Here is an 18,766-nt window from a genome sequence, read left to right as displayed (position 1 = left end):
GTCAGCAAGCTAGGGAAAATATAGTGATGATATCAGCTTAAATGATATTTATTTGTATTTTGAGACATTTAAGTTTACTGTAATCCTTACTGATAAGAGCTAATTTTTCACTTTGAAGAAATCTGGGGAACATAAAAACTGACATTCTTTAAAGAGACAGTATACACTCATTTTCATATAACTGCATGTAATAGACACTACTATAAAGAATAAGATGCACAGATACTGATATAAAAATCCAGTATAAAACTGTTTAAAAACTTACTTAGAAGCTCTCAGTTTAGCTCTGTTGAAAAGGTAGCTGGAAAGCCCACTGCAAGTGGCAAATAAGTCACTCCCCCCCTCCCCCTTCTTTTGCATATGAAAAGACCCTTTACACAAACAGGAGCAAGCTGGAGAAGGTAGCTGACGGTATTCACATAAAACTTTGGGGCTTGGTTAGGAGTCTGAAAATCAGAGCAATGTTATTTAAAAATAAGCAAAACTAAACTTTTTTTTTTTTTTTTTTTTAAACTTCATGGACTTTATAAATAGATCATCTACAAAACATTTATGCAAAGAAAAAAATGAGTGTATAATGTCCATTTAAGGCTAGAGCATCTGGGTATTTATTCTGATCTTCTGAAGATTTTTCTAGAGAGCCCAATTCAAATATACCGTATTTTAGCTATGTACTGTTTTGCTATCAATTCCTTTTTAGAGCTTGTAGCTGTGGCATGGTGACTGAATTAGATACCTATCTAGCACTTACCTAATATGCTATCTTTATCTCTCGTATACATATTTGACTAAAGGCATATTTATCTCCACTTTAGTAGCATTACTTTTCACAGCTGGGTCACAAAGTTTCTATAATACTGTTACAGTTAAGTATACAGATAGTAGTGCATTTACAGTGTTAATTATTTTCTAAGATATAGACAGTATTAGATCAATCTTGGTTTTTTACCTCTCTTTAAACATTAGTTGTCACCATTCCCAATAGATAATCATTTTTAAACCATTATAATAAAGCTACAGTTTATAGTAAGGACCTTATCTTAGGCTAGAAATACAAATATGAGTTTAACCTGTGGCTAGCGCCTCTCTCTTTCTTAACCCCAGGATATCTAGGTATTATATTATTATCCTAGTGTACCTACTTGTTACACACTTAGTATAACAGTCACCTCAAGTTATCATCCTCTTTACTATACCAAGCGTCTCTTTGGTAACAGTGGCCCATCAGATATAGCTATCATTCCATAGAACTCTTTTACCCACCCCCTAACTGGCTTAGCAGGAAACCTAGCTTTTTCTCATACTTAGAAACTATTGCTTATCTAAGTTTCCTAAAAGTTCATATAATATTATTGCTACTATTTAAAGGTTCCAGAGTGACCGTTTGTATCACTAGATTTCCTCTATGTGTGACTAAGGTTTACCTGGGTACATGAGTGACCCTTTGAAGCGTGAGAGGAATTATTAATATTAAAAAGAGGTTCCAATTTATTTTATTAAAGGGACACTGAACCCAAATTTTTTCTTTTGTAATTCAGAAAGAGCATGCAATTTTAAGCAACTCTAATTTACTCCTATTATCAATTTTTCTTCGTTCTCTTGCTATCATTATTTGAAAAAAAAGCCATCTAAGCTTTTTTTGGTTTTAGTACTCTGGACAGCACTTTTTTATTGGTGGATTAATTTATCCACCAATCAGCAAGGACAACCCAGGTTGAGAACCAAAAATGGGCCGGCATCTAAACTTACATTCTTGCATTTCAAATAAAGATACCAAGAGAATGAAGAAAATTTGATAATAGGAGTAAATTAGAAAGTTGTTTAAAATTTCATGCTCATTCTGAATCACGAAAGAAAATTTTTGGGTACAGTGTCCCTTTAAGTACAGTTATTGTGTACATTATTGTCTTTTCTGACAACATTTAGCTATATGTGTAGAATTGACATAGTTAAGTACTTTGTTGTCATTATATATAATTTCTGTAACTTGTTTACTTAATGTTGTAACCTCTAACAACCTCAATAAAAGATAAAGAAAAAGTATTTCTATTAAATATTTGTAACCACTGAGGGATATTTTAAAATGCACCCAATGAAATCATTTTAACAACAAGCCTTAAAGAAAACAAATATATTTATTGACAGATTAGAACTCAGAAAACAGATTTCTCAATTTCCAGCTCCAGCAAACATTCTGTTCCAGGATATTCTGGTTGGTTCAGATCAAATTTCTTCTGCACATCATAAGGAAGAAATCTTCCAGCAATGAAGTGGTGTTTCCCAGAGAATTGTAGAGCACACTTTTTGGGTGCTGCCAGTGATACAAGTACATCAGGTGTAATGCCTTCCTGATTCCCAGCCTCCACATCCCAGCCTGAAAAAGCAGAAGGATAACAACATTATACCGTATCCAATGATGTGCAGGCTTTATTACAGAAGTGGTGGTGTAATATGGAGGTTATATCAATTTCATTGCATATTGGCAGTTTTGTATGAAATATTTTTAATAGAAATGTAATTAATTTTATACAAAGTACCAATTTACGGATTAAAAACAATAAAATACAATATCTATTCTGTCTGGAATTGAGTTACTATGCATATTTGTTGGACATATAAATCAAATATAAAATGTTATATGTGTATATATAATAAGATGAAGTATCTGGATGTAAATCTTTCATGTATTTTTCACGTCTCTTTGTTCCTCTCTGGATTAATTAATTAACAATCACATTACATCCATGTTTATACTATGCTGTATTAAAGGGGAAAAATAATGGCTAGATTACAAGTGGAGCACAATTCATATTGCATGGTGGGTTACTTTTTGTGCAACCTTGTGCAAAAACGAATCTGGTATTACAAGTGGATGGTTAAATAATTAAACCAAAGCATCTTCGTAAGGCAGAAACTTTTTTTAGTGCAACCTAAAAACTTTTAATGGATGGTGTAGGGAGCTATTAGGGTGCTTGTACTACAAGTGGTGAGTTAAGTGTTGCACTCAAGCAAAATCTAAAATACTTCTTTAAAATGCAGTACTTTTTAAGACCAAGGGGCCGATTTATTAAGCCCCGTATTAACCTGTTTCCGCGCAAGCCTTCAGGCTCGCCGGAAACAGGAGTTAAGAAGCAGCGGTCTTATGACCGCTGCTCCTTAACTTGTCCGCCACCTCTGAGGCGACTGACAGCAATCAGCCCGATCGCATACGATTGGGTTGATTGACACCCCCTGCTAGAGGCTGATTGGCCACGGATGTCCAGGGGGCGGCATTGCACAAGCATTTCTAGTGAAATGCTTGGTCAATGATAAATGGCGACAGCATATTCTGTCGGCATTTATCAATGTGCGACAAACATGATCCGCTACAGCGGATCATGTCCGTCCGCACATTGATAATTCGGCCCCCATATGTAAACCATTATTAATAATAGTATAGCATAGAAAAAAAAACATGAAGACTTTGTTAATTCCCCACTGCCATCACCCCTGCATATCAAGTATCTGCTAACCTTACTCTAAAATTATACTTTGGCAAAATAAAAACAAATGTTTCTTTGAATAAACCTATGTTGGAAAACTAGACAGACATATATCTAAAATCTGTAATTTGTCTAGCAATATAAAAACAGAAATATAATATATCTTGAATTAGTTCTTGATTAATAGGACTTGACACAAACTTGCAAACACAGGCTATTCAACCACTGGGCTATCTTAGCTTGGTAATATTTCAAAGTTGTCTAATGGATAGATATACATGCAAGTAATGTAAGCAGGTAAATAAAAATAAATTAGTTTATACCCATCATAAATAATGTATAAAAGGTTATTATAAATACACACACACACAAACATACTTACATATATACATATAAATGACACATATAGGGCTAGATTACAAGTGGAGCGCTAAATTTCTGCATGCCCACAAAACAGGTAAATTTGCCTGTTTGCAGGCACGTGATAATTAATCAGCCATTACAAGTGACTGGTTATTGCTACCACACACTCACAGTAACAATTAGCGCTTATAAAATGAACCAGAGATCAGATCTCTGGTTCATTTTATAAATGTGCCCTAAATGCCCCCAAAATACAGTCTAGCATATTTTATTAACAGTGGGTAGGCGCTCCATACAGCATCTTCTAAGTTATTGAGCAATCGAGGGAGGCTAAGATTGTTGCAGCCTCTCTCCATGTATTTGCAGCTAATGTTAGAAAATGTTTTTATTTATTAATTAATTTATTTATTTATTTTACTTTAACATTATTTTATTTCTTCTTTTTGTGACAGGTGAGGCTCTGCCTCCCCTGCCTCCCCTTAATGAATGTCCCTGCTGGCATCCTGATTGGCTATTGATGAAATTTTGAGGTAAACTATCTTCCATTTTCTTTAATTAAGAAGTTTTTGTTGACTTTGTGCAAATGAAACATCATAAGGGAATTTGAATAATACATAAGAAAACAGAAATTGTAGTGTTACAGTAGACATTATCAATCATGAAATCTGCAAGGTGAATTGCGAAAAATATATATCATGAACCTCCATTTTAAAAGATTTCATAGTATGTTTCCTCAATGGTCATAAAAGGCAACTCTTGTACCCATTTACACTTATAAGATATGGAGGAGGAAAGTTGGCATTTGAGATGGTCACTTTTGGACCTAGCATTTTAGATAAATACTAGCTATTGATACATTAAATGTTACAATAATAAATGAGGTGAGTATATAATACATTGATGAACTTAAAGTAGAGTCTTATATTATAAAAATAGCAAACCAGGACATACTGATAGGATGTATAGCTAACACAGTTATATTATAAGGTTTTTGCTTATTTGATGACTGTGGAACATAGAGTACAAATAGGTGGAGAGGGTATTTTTCTTTAATATACGTTTCTCCTATAATTAGAAGGTCACTCATGGACCTAACCATTATAAACATGCAACGATGAGGGAGACTAGCATATGAAGTGGCCTCTCCTGGCCCATAGTACACATAATAAGAAATCAGTATCTGAAGCAAGTAAGTGGTACAAAGACACATATATAAAATTACAACTAATCATGAAATAGCTATTGTAATTTGAACTAACATATCATGACAGAGGCTAAATATTTAGTTTAATTACTAGAACAAGTATAATACAAGAACAGCAGAACCGTGGAGACAAGTAACAGGTTATATTAAAAGTTGACATCTGACGTCTAACAAACTTAAGCAATTCTGATAGCATATATTATATATTCTCTGTGTAATCTGAGAAAGACCTCATAGATAGGTTATAAATTGCCTTTATAGCACACAATCTAGCTGGATACTAGGGGAATGAGTTACTACTGAAAACATGTACCTCAAGTTATCTCTCTGCATAGATAAGAAATGTATAAAATATTTACTGCAACCTTTTAAAGGAAGCATTAAGATATGGCACAGTAGACCCTAATGTCTCGGCCACTGACAAGAGGGCCACCAATGATACGTCGGATGTTAATGAATAGCTTATTACACTGTTAGTAGAGAGATTCCAAGGGTTGTGCATAAACAATGAGGTTTCTATTAGCTTAGACATGTAGGTCAGATTAAAAAATGAGAAATTATAAAGGCGTCTTAACAGATTTAAAAATAAAAGAGGTTCCCCCTGTTAAACCTTATTGTAGTTTATGGTGACCAGTACTCTTTTGTACTAAGAATATCTGGACTGGGAGTATGAGGAAATGTGTAGATGATGTTAGCTTACTATATACATAATAGAGAATAATAGGTCATAAAAAAGACATGGTATTTTAATGAGGACATTGAGATATTATACAAAAAACTGTATATGGCTAAAGTAAGCATATATGCAATTAATAGCTGAGCAATGGCCTAAATGTTAATAGAGTATACACTGTGTGCAGAATTATTAGGCAAATGAGTATTTTGACCACATCATCCTCTTTATGCATGTTGTCTTACTCCAAGCTGTATAGGCTCGAAAGCCTGCTACCAATTAAGCATATTAGGTGATGTGCATCTCTGTAATGAGAAGGGGTGTGGTCTAATGACATCAACACCCTATATCAGGTGTGCATAATTATTAGGCAACTTCCTTTCCTTTGGCAAAATGGGTCAAAAGAAGGACTTGACAGGCTCAGGAAAGTCAAAAATAGTGAGATATCTTGCAAAGGGATGCAGCACTCTTAAAATTGCAAAGCTTCTGAAGCGTGATCATCGAACAATCAAGCGTTTCATTCAAAATAGTCAACAGGGTCGCAAGAAGTGTGTGGAAAAACCAAGGCTCAAAATAACTGCCCATGAACTGAGAAAAGTCAAGATGCCACTTGCCACCAGTTTGGCCATATTTCAGAGCTGCAACATCACTGGAGTGCCCAAAAGCACAAGGTGTGCAATACTCAGAGACATGGCCAAGGTAAGAAAGGCTGAAATATGACCACCACTGAACAAGACACACAAGCTGAAACGTCAAGACTGGGCCAAGAAATATCTCAAGACTGATTTTTCTAAGGTTTTATGGACTGATGAAATGAGAGTGAGTCTTGATGGGCCAGATGGATGGGCCCGTGGCTGGATTGGTAAAGGGCAGAGAGCTCCAGTCCGACTCAGACGCCAGCAAGGTGGAGGTGGAGTACTGGTTTGGGCTGGTATCATCAAAGATGAGCTTGTGGGGCCTTTTTGGGTTGAGGATGGAGTCAAGCTCAACTCCCAGTCCTACTGCCAGTTTCTGGAAGACACCTTCTTCAAGCAGTGGTACAGGAAGAAGTCTGCATCCTTCAAGAAAAACATGATTTTTATGCAGGACAATGCTCCATCACACGCGTCCAAGTACTCCACAGCGTGGCTGGCAAGAAAGGGTATAAAAGAAGAAAATCTAATGACATGGCCTCCTTGTTCACCTGATCTGAACCCCATTGAGAACCTGTGGTCCATCATCAAATGTGAGATTTACAAGGAGGGAAAACAGTACACCTCTCTGAACAGTGTCTGGGAGGCTGTGGTTGCTGCTGCACGCAATGTTGATGGTGAACAGATCAAAACACTGACAGAATCCATGGATGACAGGCTTTTGAGTGTCCTTGCAAAGAAAGGTGGCTATATTGTCACTGATTTGTTTTTGTTTTGTTTTTGAATGTCAGAAATGTATATTTGTGAATGTTGAGATGTTATATTGGTTTCACTGGTAAAAATAAATAATTTGAATGGGTATATATTTGTTTTTTGTTAAGTTGCCTAATAATTATGCACAGTAATAGTCACCTGCACACACAGATATCCCCCTAAAATAGCTATAACTAAAAACAAACTAAAAACTACTTCCAAAACTATTCAGCTTTGATATTAATGAGTTTTTTGGGTTCATTGAGAACATGGTTGTTGTTCAATAATAAAATTAATCCTCAAAAATACAACTTGCCTAATAATTCTGCACTCCCTGTATATTACTGTTACACTGCATAGGTATATCAACATAGCACTATTGTTAATTATATTAGGGACCTTAGGAACTGCATAAGCAATACGTTAACAAACATAGCAGCTCTAATCATCAAACATTACCAAACATCTTTTCTTTAAGCAGATAACAATTTAAATAAACACTATAGGTAATATAGTACAATGAATTCTGTATATGAGTGACCAATATATTTCCAACATACGTATCGTATCTTTGCTGCTGAAAGGCAACATAAACACACTTCAAAGATCACAACCTCCCCAATCGATATTGGAACAATGCAAAAATCTATAGCATGAAATAAGGGGTTAACCTCTAAGACTCTTAAGACACATAAAAGTATAAATCCCCAGTTCTCTGACTTCTAGTCTTCAATTGCAATAATATAGCTATACAGCGTAGAAAAACAAACTTTCTCTAACACTGATCAGGAATCAGGAATATGCTACCCCACTCCAGTTCTCAGGGGATGCGCGAGGTTCCTAATAGCAGTCCGTAAAAGATTGTCGTTAGAGTCCCTACTGGATTGAAAAGCATCTCCACTTGTGCCTTGCCATCTAGATTTTCTCTGAATCAAAGCATTAAGCGCTTGCTCCTGGTATTTTGATACTGGCCGCCAAATTGCTCTGTATACTTGTGCTTCTGCTATTTCCCGAGACTCCTCCAGCATGACTACAGTATGTTCAGGTTCAAATATCTCCACCGCCACTCTCCAACTCTGATTCTGAATTCCGCCATATTCCATCTCTTCCTTCTGCAAATTTGGGAGTTGCAGTACAAGCATCCCAGTCGGATATCTATGCCGGGCCCAATAGCATCACCCCGGTGTAGGAGTTCGCACACGTTGTTAGGAGGCGAATTTGCAGTAGACTCTGGAATCGGGAGAAGGCTTACTGCAGACTTCAGGGTGGACAAACAGGTCACATAATGGTAAACCAGACAGCTACTTAAGTCTCGCAGTAGCATGGTAGTTGACTTCATGATATAATTGCAAACCGGCGTTGTTGCAGTTACTTGAAATAAGCTGGTAATAGCAGACCGAAAGCTCCTCAACCCTGACAAACAGGGGGAGGTGCCGAGGTCTTATGAAAAGGCCACCTCCCAAGACCTCAGCGATCTGGATCAGAACCCAGTTAGCGAGAGTGCACTGAGTTTGGTATAGATCAGATCAATATAATATTAGGAAGATGTATCATGCATTTCTGTTTGGAAATATTAAAGATCTTGAAGGATAATTGGCAGTTTATCTTAATCTTCCTGGGAGCTTCTGAAAATGCAACCTAGTATGGACGTCGCCCGGACACGCCCTCACTATCTTCCTTTTTAAATAGAGATGTTCAGATGATAAGTTCTAGTCAGCATTGTATTGCTATGCTGCATTACTTTCAAGTGCTTCAACATTTGTGTATCATGTCCCTTTAGTAGTGTACTTTTTAAATTACGATTTCAAGAGTATAATAAGGCAAATAATGGTTTTGTGTTTTTTGAGGAATTAACAATTTCTTGATTGTGGCAGAAGCACTTTGTAATGTAGCCAATTGAAAAGCTTTTTTTTTTTTTTTTTTTAAATTATTATTATTTTTTTTTAATTATTATTCCCCCCTGCAATTTACTAATCCTCCTGATCCCTCCCAAACAGCTCTCTAACCCTCCCCCCTCCTACTAATGGCAGCCATCTTTGATACTGGCAGCTGTCTGCCAAGACCAAATTTATAGTTCTTTTCTTTCTTTCATTTTTATATATTTATTTATTTTTTCTGTAGTGTAGCGGTCCCCCCACCTCCCCCCTCCCGGCAATCCTTTGGGCATTCCATCCCTTTTCTGTAGTGCAGCACCCCATTCCTCCCTCCCCCTTTATTTTATTTTTTTCCTGCCAGTGTAGTGCCATTGATTCCACTGAATCATGAAACAAAAATATTGTGTTTTATGTCCGTTTAAGTTAATTTATTTTAAATGTTTGTAATGTCTAACACAAAGCTTGGCTTGCAAAAAAACACAAATTGATATACTTTGTTTACATCATAAAAATAATCCCTTTCTTACTTCTCTTGTTCATGGTGTGAGAGACAGAGAGAGAGGAGGAGAGAGGAAGAGAGAGAGAGAAATGGGCCTTTTTAGCTACATGTCTATTATTTCAGTAAGCATAAAAAAGCTTCTGTGCAGAAACTTACAATATTACATAACTCTTATTATATGACTGCCAGATTATGTTGACATGACCTTGGGAGTTAGTGATAATACCTCATGCTGTAGATGTGAGTTGTTATTCTAAGCTTCTGTTTGGGAAGTAGTAGGAATGTATGTGTCAGGCCATGGTCAGTGAAAGTAAACTAGGGAGAGAAGGAATTAACAAGTCCTTTTTTTCCTTGGATTCTGTTGATCCGTCCTCTCAATCCATCCTTTCTTCCCTTCACTGAGTGGAATTCCAGATGCGGCTGAGCACACACTTTTAAATGTTTTCAAATGACATCATGTCTACAGAATCTCATCTCACTGCCCTATACACTGGAGAGTCCCATCAAAGCAATAAAATGAGGTACAAAGGCAAGAATCCTTTAATAATGACCCCACAGGAGGGACTAGACTGATGTGCCTATTTTATAGAGTGCAAGTGCTTTACACATTAGTTCTGGACATATTTGCTACATTGTAGAACAATATATGGATATAGATATATATAATAGTTATAGATTGTTATTCTTCTTATACATTATTATGGGTATTTCAAATAGGAGCATACACTATTTAGAAATGTAACTTTAATTAAAATTTTGATTACCTTGTTTCATGATCGAATTTGTAGATTTTTAGCAGAATGTTTCTATAGCAGATATTCTTGTACATTCAGTGCAGGGTTCCTATTTCCTTTTATCTTGTATGCCATAAATTCAGGATTAGTTGTGTGGTCCTATATTCTACATTCCTATGTTCTTTATGTGATAAGTATTTTGTCTGAGTAACCAATAATGAAGCATTTTGGTTTAACAACATAAAGTTACCTGCTGAGGTTTATGATAACAAGTCATATTCATATCAGAACAGCCGTCTGAAGACATTACTTACTCAAACTCAACACCTCAGCAAATATTGCACACAAAAGTTATAAGAGCTCAAAGATATGAGATCTAAGGTGTTAGAAAAAAGGCAGGCAAATGGCTTTAACATAGAGATACATACATATATATGTGTGTGTGTGTGTGTGTATATATATATATATATATATATATTTATATATATATATATATATGTGTATTTATATGTGTATATATATATGTACACAGACATATATACACATATAAACAAATAAATACATATGTATACATATATAGACATGTAGAAAACAGATGAAAACATAAAAAAAATATAGTTATGCAATATTCATATTTAATAAAGGTTTTAACTATGCATTACTGTAAATATTACACATTCCAATGTTCTGCAGAATATGTTCTATGTATTTCTAAATAGATATTCCTATATATATCCGTATATATCTATACCTATCGATACCTATATATAATCACGTGTATATATAGATATACAAAACAAGGAAGGTACAGCACTGTTATGAAGTAGTGCAAAGTTCTTTGGCTAGTGCACAGTGACTGACAGGGTCCTGCAAACCCAACAATAATGCAATTAAACAAATGGAAGTCCCAGCACTGTTTCATCAGGGTAAATCCTTTATTGACAGAGATAAGAGTAAGAGCTATGTAGGCCCGAAACATTGCTGTCTGCTGTCTTCCTTTTAACCTCAATAAAGGATTTACCCTGATGAAACAGTGCTGGGACTTCCATTTGTTTGATTATATATAGGTATAGATATATACACTATTAACCCCTAAACTGTAACACTCCCATCGCAAAGTAATCCACTAACATCAATAACCCATAACCTAACACCCCTAGGTTACCCCAAGACAAGCTAGCCTTACCTTTAAGAAAATAAAAATGAACTACCTTTAAAAAATAAAGAAAAAAACTTACCTGAAAAAAAACAAAAAACTTACTTTACCCTTAAAAAAAAAAACCTACCATTACAAAAAATAACAAACAAATTACCAAAAATAAAAAAAAATCAGTTATGCCTATTCTAAAACCCCACTGAAAAAAAACTCCACCCAAAAAAACAAAAAACTATACTAACACTAAACTAAAGGGCCTTTTGTAGGGCATTGCCCTAAAGTGTCAGTTCTTTTGGTGACAAACAAAAACTACAAACCTCTACAATTAACCCCCCCAAAAAAAAGTTAATCTAAAAAAAACTACTCTAATATGTGCCCTGAAAAGGGCATTTGGCTGGGCATTGCCCTTAAAATGGCATTTAGCTATTTTGCTGCCCAGGAAAAAAAAAGTTAGTTTTTTTTAAAGGTACGGTTAGCTTGTCTTGGGGTAACCTAATGGTGTTATGTTAGGGGGTTTTGATGTTAGTGGGTTACTTAGCGATGGGGTGTGGGGGTTTAGGGGTTAATAGTGTAGTTGGTTACTTTGTGATGGGGTGTGGGGGTTTAGGGGTTAATAGTGTAGTGGGTTACTTTGCGATGGGGTGTGGGGGTTTAGGGGTTAATAGTGTAGTGGGTTACTTTGCTATGGTGTGTGGGGGTTTAGGGGTTAATAGTGTAGTTGGTTACTTTGTGATGGGGTGTGGGGGTTTAGGGGTTAATAGTGTAGTGGGTTAGTTTGCGATGGGGTGTGGGGGTTTAGGGGTTAATAGTGTAGTGGGTTACTTTGTGATGGGGTGTGGGGGGTTAGGGGTTAATAGTGTAGTGGGTTACTTTGCGATGGGGTGTGGGGGTTTAGGGGTTAATAGTGTAGTGAGTTACTTTGTGATGGGGTGTGGGGGTTTAGGGGTTAATAGTGTAGTGGGTTACTTTGCGATGGGGTGTGGGGGTTTAGTGATTAATAGTGTAGAGGGTTACTTTGTGATGGGGGTGTGGCAGTTTCGTGGGTTAATAGTGTAGTGGGTTACTTTGTGATGGGGTGTGGCGGTTTAGGGGTCAATAGTGTTGTGGGTTACTTTGTGATGGGGTGTGGGGGTTTAGTGATTAATAGTGTAGAGGGTTACTTTGTGATGGGGGTGTGGCAGTTTCGTGGGTTAATAGTGTAGTGGGTTACTTTGTGATGGGGTGTGGCGGTTTAGGGGTCAATAGTGTTGTGGGTTACTTTGTGATGGGGTGTGGGGGTTTAGTGATTAATAGTGTAGAGGGTTACTTTGTGATGGGGGTGTGGCAGTTTTGTGGGTTAATAGTGTAGTGGGTTACTTTGTGATGGGGTGTGGGGGTTTAGTGATTAATATTGTAGAGGGTTACTTTGTGATGGGGGTGTGGCAGTTTTGTGGGTTAATAGTGTAGTGGGTTACTTTGTGATGGGGTGTGGGGGTTTAGTGATTAATAGTGTAGAGGGTTACTTTGTGATGGGGGTGTGGCAGTTTTGTGGGTTAATAGTGTAGTGGGTTACTTTGTGATGGGGTGTGGCGGTTTAGGGGTCAATAGTGTAGTGGGTTACTTTGCGATGGGGTGTGGGGGTTTAGTGATTAATATTGTAGTGGGTTACTTTGCGATGTGGGTGTAGAGCTTTAGTGGTTATTAGAGTTAGGGGATTATGGCAATTCAGGTTAGCATGCGAGTATGGGTGGTTTTTTTTCCCCACTTTTCTCTCTCCATTGAAGTCAATGGGAGAGTACGTTAACACGATTGCTCATCTTTGCGCTCATCGGGTTGTTTACTTTCAACTTGTGCAAAGAGCAGAAGTTGAGTGAAGTTAGCGTGTGAGCAGGAGCGGTGATTACTGCTCCACTCGTAATCTAGTCCACAGTAGTCTAGGGTCGATAGTCTTAAATAACAGATTAGAACATGTCATTTTTTTTATTATAATGGCCTTTTAAGGATAGAAACTGTTCCACCAACTATACCAACAAGATGGACCTCACAAGCTAAAAAAGCAACAACTTTTTTTCACTACAGTGCCCTCTAAAGACAGAAATGCATTATTCTCCAGCAGTTGATTATTTTATCCTCACTATTTTCTCATTATTTACTTATCCTCAGTCTACAGGAATTAACAGCTTTTCATAAACATCCAGTAAAGGTAAGGTAGGGCACAAGAAGTAACAAAAGCAAGCACTTTTAAATGCAAGATACAATGCCATATCTTCTCAAGATACTGCAAATGAGGAAAGGTAGAGTATGTGAGGAACAGAAGATGAAATGCAAATTATTTTATTTATTATTTATATATTACATTTTCCAGAAAAAAAAAACAACCTGAAATTGTTTTGGGTTTTTTTTCTCCAATTTTTCATTCCCCCCCTTGTACCTTTTCTTCTCCTAGTTGTGACTGCTCTCATGATACATCGACTGCACTGCCTCATGAATACATGCAGCTAGAGTTTAAAGGTGCAATGGTGCCTAACAGGTAGTTTACACATCATTCACTATAAAATGTAAGGCACTTGCTATGGAAATTTCCAATGCATGATGCATGTCTCAGTCTGAGTCTGCAGTGGTTCCTGTTCCTGACAAGCTGATAGTCCAAATTGATGGCCTGATCCTCCCTGACTAGACATTGTCAAGTCCAGCCTTGCTTGCAAGCTTCAGACCCAGTCTATCTTAGACATAGGGACCAAGTCACCAAAGTGCAAGGGGACATGATACGATGTAGCGTATCATGTCCGCCGCACATCGAAAGCATACGCTGTCTGTATTTATCATTGCACAAGCAGTTCTGGGGAACTGCTTGTGCAATGCCGCCCCCTGCAGATTGTATAGGATCGGGCGGATTGAAGACCGCAGCCTCAGAGGCAGCGGACAAGTTATGGACAAGTTATGGAGCAGCGGTCTTTAGACTGCTGCTTCATAACTACCGTTTCTGGCAAACCTGAAGGCTCACGCGGAAACGGGCTCCGAATGGAGCTTGATAACTCGGCCCCTTAGAGTTGCAGAGCAGACGTCGCAGGGGCTGAACTCACAGAATGCTAAAAGAAAAAGGGGGGAACTCTCCAGCACTGCAAGATCTCTCACAAGATTCTAGACAGGCAAATTTTGCTACACTTGTCTAAGGGGTGTTCTCTGCATGTTTGTATGTGAATGAGAAACAAACCCAGTGCAATATAGCACTGCATGAGAGTTTTTTACACTTGCACTTTATGCTTTGTATTTTATATTACTTTACACTTCAGATTGGGTCCTTTCAGTATTAATATATTTAACTTTTGCACTTTCTATTTTATATTTTAAAACATTAAGGATAAGATTGATCAGTGATTTTACAAATTCTGATTATGTTTTGAAAATTTCTGTGTTACTTTAACAAATAAGGATCATACTTTGTATATTTCTGTGTATCTTTTACAAATTACATTGCACTTTGTATTTTATCTATTGTAAAATATAACACAGCTTCAGAAAGTTGGTCAGGGGTTCCCTGGGCTGAATAGAAAAGTTCCAGGATATTTCTGAAGCTCTTTCATAATTCTTGTGAATGCTGTAAGCATTTTAAATAAGCTGGTCTCACTGTATCTTGCCTGATGTATGCGGGTGAAGTTTGCTCAAAATTCACAATACACTTATTTAACTGACAGAAAAGTAATATATTCTAAACTAGTGGCAAAAAAAAGTTAAATTGTAATGAAAAAAATTCATTTTAATTTATATTTGCTGCAAACAGACTTCGAGGGATATTTATCAAGCCGTCAACTATGCTGCATTCGACGGCACCAATACGCTCGCCTAACATCTCCTAACATCACGGCCGCAGACCTGAATATGATCTCCTTATTTATAAAAAAAAAGCTGTCAAAAAGCCGCGTATCAAGTACGGGGCAATGAGCAGCGGACTGTTAACTAGCAGTCATCGATCTCGCTGCTATTCAGCTTTTTCCCAACTTTATTTATACCCTGTCACTAAACGCCATCACTATACTAAAATGTTTAACCCCTATCCCGCCTCTCCCGGACCCCACAGCAACTAAATAAAGTTATTAACCCCCATACCACTGCTCCTGGACCCCGCCGCAACTAAATAAAGTTATTAACCCCCATCCCGCTGCTCCCGGAGCCCACCGCAATGCTAATAAAGATATTAACCCCTATCCCACCGCTCCTGGACCCCGCCGCAACTAAATAAAGTTATTAATCCCCATCCCGCTGCTCCCGGAGCCCACCGCAACTAAATAAAGTTATTAACCCCCATCCCGCCACTCCCGGAGCCCACCGCAACTCTAATAAAGTTATTAACCCCTATCCCACCGCTCCCGGACCCCTCCGCAACTAAATAAATGTATTAACCCCTAAACCCCTGGCCTCCCACACCACTACCACTTACTAAACCTATTAACCCCTAAACAACCAGCCCCCCACATTCCCATAAACTAAATTAAGCTATTAACTCCTAACAATCCGCTAACTTTACATTAAATATTAACTCATCCCTATCTTATAATAAATTTAAACTTACCTTTAGAATTAAAATAAACTATATTAAACTACTAATTAACCTACCCTATTATACTACAATATCATTAAACTATATTAAACTATTAATTAACCTACCCTAACAGTTATACTTAAATTACATTAAACTATATTAAACTATTAATTAACCTACCCTAACTATTATCCTAAAATTACATTAAACTATATTATATATTTAAAAATCTAACCATACTGAAATTATTTAAATCTACAATAAAAATTTACTAAATTACAAAAAATAACAACTAAGTTACACAAAATAAAAAACACTAAGTTACACAAAAAAATTAAAATTATCAAATATTTAAACTAATTACACCTAATCTAATAGCCCTATCAAAATAAAAAAGCCCCCCAAAATAAAAAAAAACCTAGCCTATAATAAACTACCAATGGCCCTTAAAAGGGCCTTTTGCGGGGCATTGCCCCAAAGAACTCGGCTCTTTTACCTGTAAAAAAAGGGCATTGCCCTTAAAAGGGCATTTAGCTCTTTTTCCGCCCAAAATTCCTAACCTAAAATTAAAACCCACCCAATAAACCCTTAATAAAACTTAACACTAACCCCCGAAGATCCACTTACAGTTTTCGAAGACCCGACATCCATCCTCATCCAAGCAGCAGAAGTCCTCAGCGAAGCCGGCAGAAGTCTTCATCCAAGCGGGCCGAAGTCTTCATCCAACCGGGCAGAAGTCTTCATCCAACCGGGCAGAAGTCTTCATCCAGACGGCATCTTCTATCTTCATCCATCCGGCACAGAGCGGCTCCATCTTCAAGACATCCGGCGCAGAGCATCCTCTTCTTACGATCGCAGCTGAAGAATGAAGTACTTGAGTAACGGAACCGCAAGTATCTGTTTAGAAGCTAACATACATGTTTAGTAATGGCCACTCTGAACGAATATATGTATATCTGATACAAAGGGATATGTGTGCTTGCATATAATAGGACATTCAGATCACTGTTCTAATACAGATTGTTATATGCCGCTTGGAATTATCGATTAACAACTGTGCATATGTTTAGTTTTGCATGAACTATGTTGTTGCTTTAACTGCTGTATTCAGGACAAACTCTACCCTGCCGCAAGTGTGGATCGAAAGTGGGAAAATTAAATGTTGAGAGTTTGTAAGAGGACAAACTACAGATATGTGGCTTTGCAACTAATACATATGCTGAACAAACTAACCAGCTTGCTTTACTAATCACATTGACATATTAATGTATGATACAATAAGCTGCTATTTATGCTTTACACGCTCTGAGCATGTCTGTGGTTTAGTAAGCGCCTATTGAATGCTAAAGAAGAGTGGACTATAATATAAAAAGAGTGACTTTTTTCAGCTAAGTTGCTTTAAAGAAATACATTGGAAGTGACGTGGTTCATTACAGCCATTACGTGTTGGATTCAGTTCTTGCTTTTCTCATATAAGGGACATTTCATATATACTCAGATTGAACTATTTGGGATCCTAAGCAGAAATAGTTCTCTTATAAGATGACAGCTGATTTTTGATTCACCCAGGGACGCCTGGGATAGAATCTTTTTTATGCTTGCATGATTGATGTATGTGTGGATAGACTGAGAGTTTGGATTTTGATACACTGTTTATTGAGGCAGATTTAATAAAATTAAGCTTTGTATTCCATACAGGTGTGCTGAGTCATAATTGAATAGATTTATTTGAGTATTTTGTGAGGCAATACTTGACTCTTGCACCCCCCTAAATATATTTATAGATATACTTTCCTGTTACTCAAATTAGATTATCAGTTGATAATCAGGTAGTGCTGTGACTAATAAATATTTTTTATTAAAGGTATTATAGATGTTGCGTGTGCTTGTTGGGGAATATTTTATTTTATTGACTTTCTTTTTTTCCCTTACTCTTCCTTTTTACCAGTAATCCTGGGGACCCTGCCAGTACAGCAAGATAAAACAGGGCAGTGGGTTTCAGAAAAGGGGGCACATATATCACTGTTAACCCTCTGTGGAGGAGAGTCTTAATATTCAATTACTCAGGATAAGACTGCCTATTCTTTTTCTGATCAGTTATACAGGGGACTGTGCTGGAGAAGAAAGGGGAAGGGAAAGGGTCTTCGGGTTAATAGACCCCCCCCCCCAATCCACAGAACATTTGTCTATCCTTTTGAAGGGTATACTTTATAAAAGTGCCTGTGAAGGAATCTGCCTGACACTTCAAAGAAGAGTCTTCCTTTTTGCCCCTGAGATTAAGTGGGATGCATTATGTAACCAAGTGATACTTCATAACTAAAATGTATAGGTCGTAAAGGACTGAAAAGTGACAGGATGATTTATGTTTCATTAATGGCTGTATTTTTGTGTGTGAATATAACAGAAAGCAAGCTGCTCATGTGTTGGGAATAAGTCATATATGTCCTGGGTTGTAAGATTGTGTTAAGTCTGCTAAATTAATATAACTCAGTCAGACGCCATAACAAAAGTTTAGCAGCAGGGAAGGAACACCAGTAGTTGTCTGATAAGTTATAAAACAATAGGAGTGAATTACTAGAATATCAAGATAAACCTGACTGGATAAAATAAGAGATCCTATTGAGAGGCTGACTATAGAAATACACAATACTGTTTAAGCATTGTGGGTTACTGGAATGAAGAAGCTTTAATAACAAGACATACTTTATTGGTCATAGCCTGGTAACTTAAGGCAGTAATAGATTTAAACCTGCATTAGCTGGGAAATCCTGCTTAAAAAATATTGTATGATAATTCTCATTTTTTATGTACTTAAATAAACACAATACAGGTACTCATGAGAGGGAATAATTTAAAGGGAATACCCCTGTATGGCTC

The 18,766-nt window shown here is 37.0% G+C and overlaps 1 protein-coding gene across 1 annotated transcript in view; it reads right to left on the bottom strand.

The window, feature by feature from the left end:
• Positions 1–2,116: 2,116 nt before the first annotated feature.
• Positions 2,117–18,766, bottom strand: part of YJEFN3 (YjeF N-terminal domain containing 3) — a 401,301-nt gene continuing 384,651 nt past the window's right edge. The window contains exon 6 of the mRNA XM_053702926.1: positions 2,117–2,374. Coding sequence (XP_053558901.1) covers positions 2,154–2,374 — 221 coding nt within the window. The 3' untranslated portion in view covers positions 2,117–2,153. The remainder of the gene's footprint in view (positions 2,375–18,766) is intronic.

Source organism: Bombina bombina, chromosome 2 (assembly GCF_027579735.1).
Source record: "Bombina bombina isolate aBomBom1 chromosome 2, aBomBom1.pri, whole genome shotgun sequence".
Taxonomy (NCBI): Eukaryota; Metazoa; Chordata; class Amphibia; order Anura; family Bombinatoridae; genus Bombina; species Bombina bombina.
The sequence above is the reverse complement of the archived record's forward strand: the minus strand, read 5'-3'. Positions and strand labels throughout refer to the sequence as shown.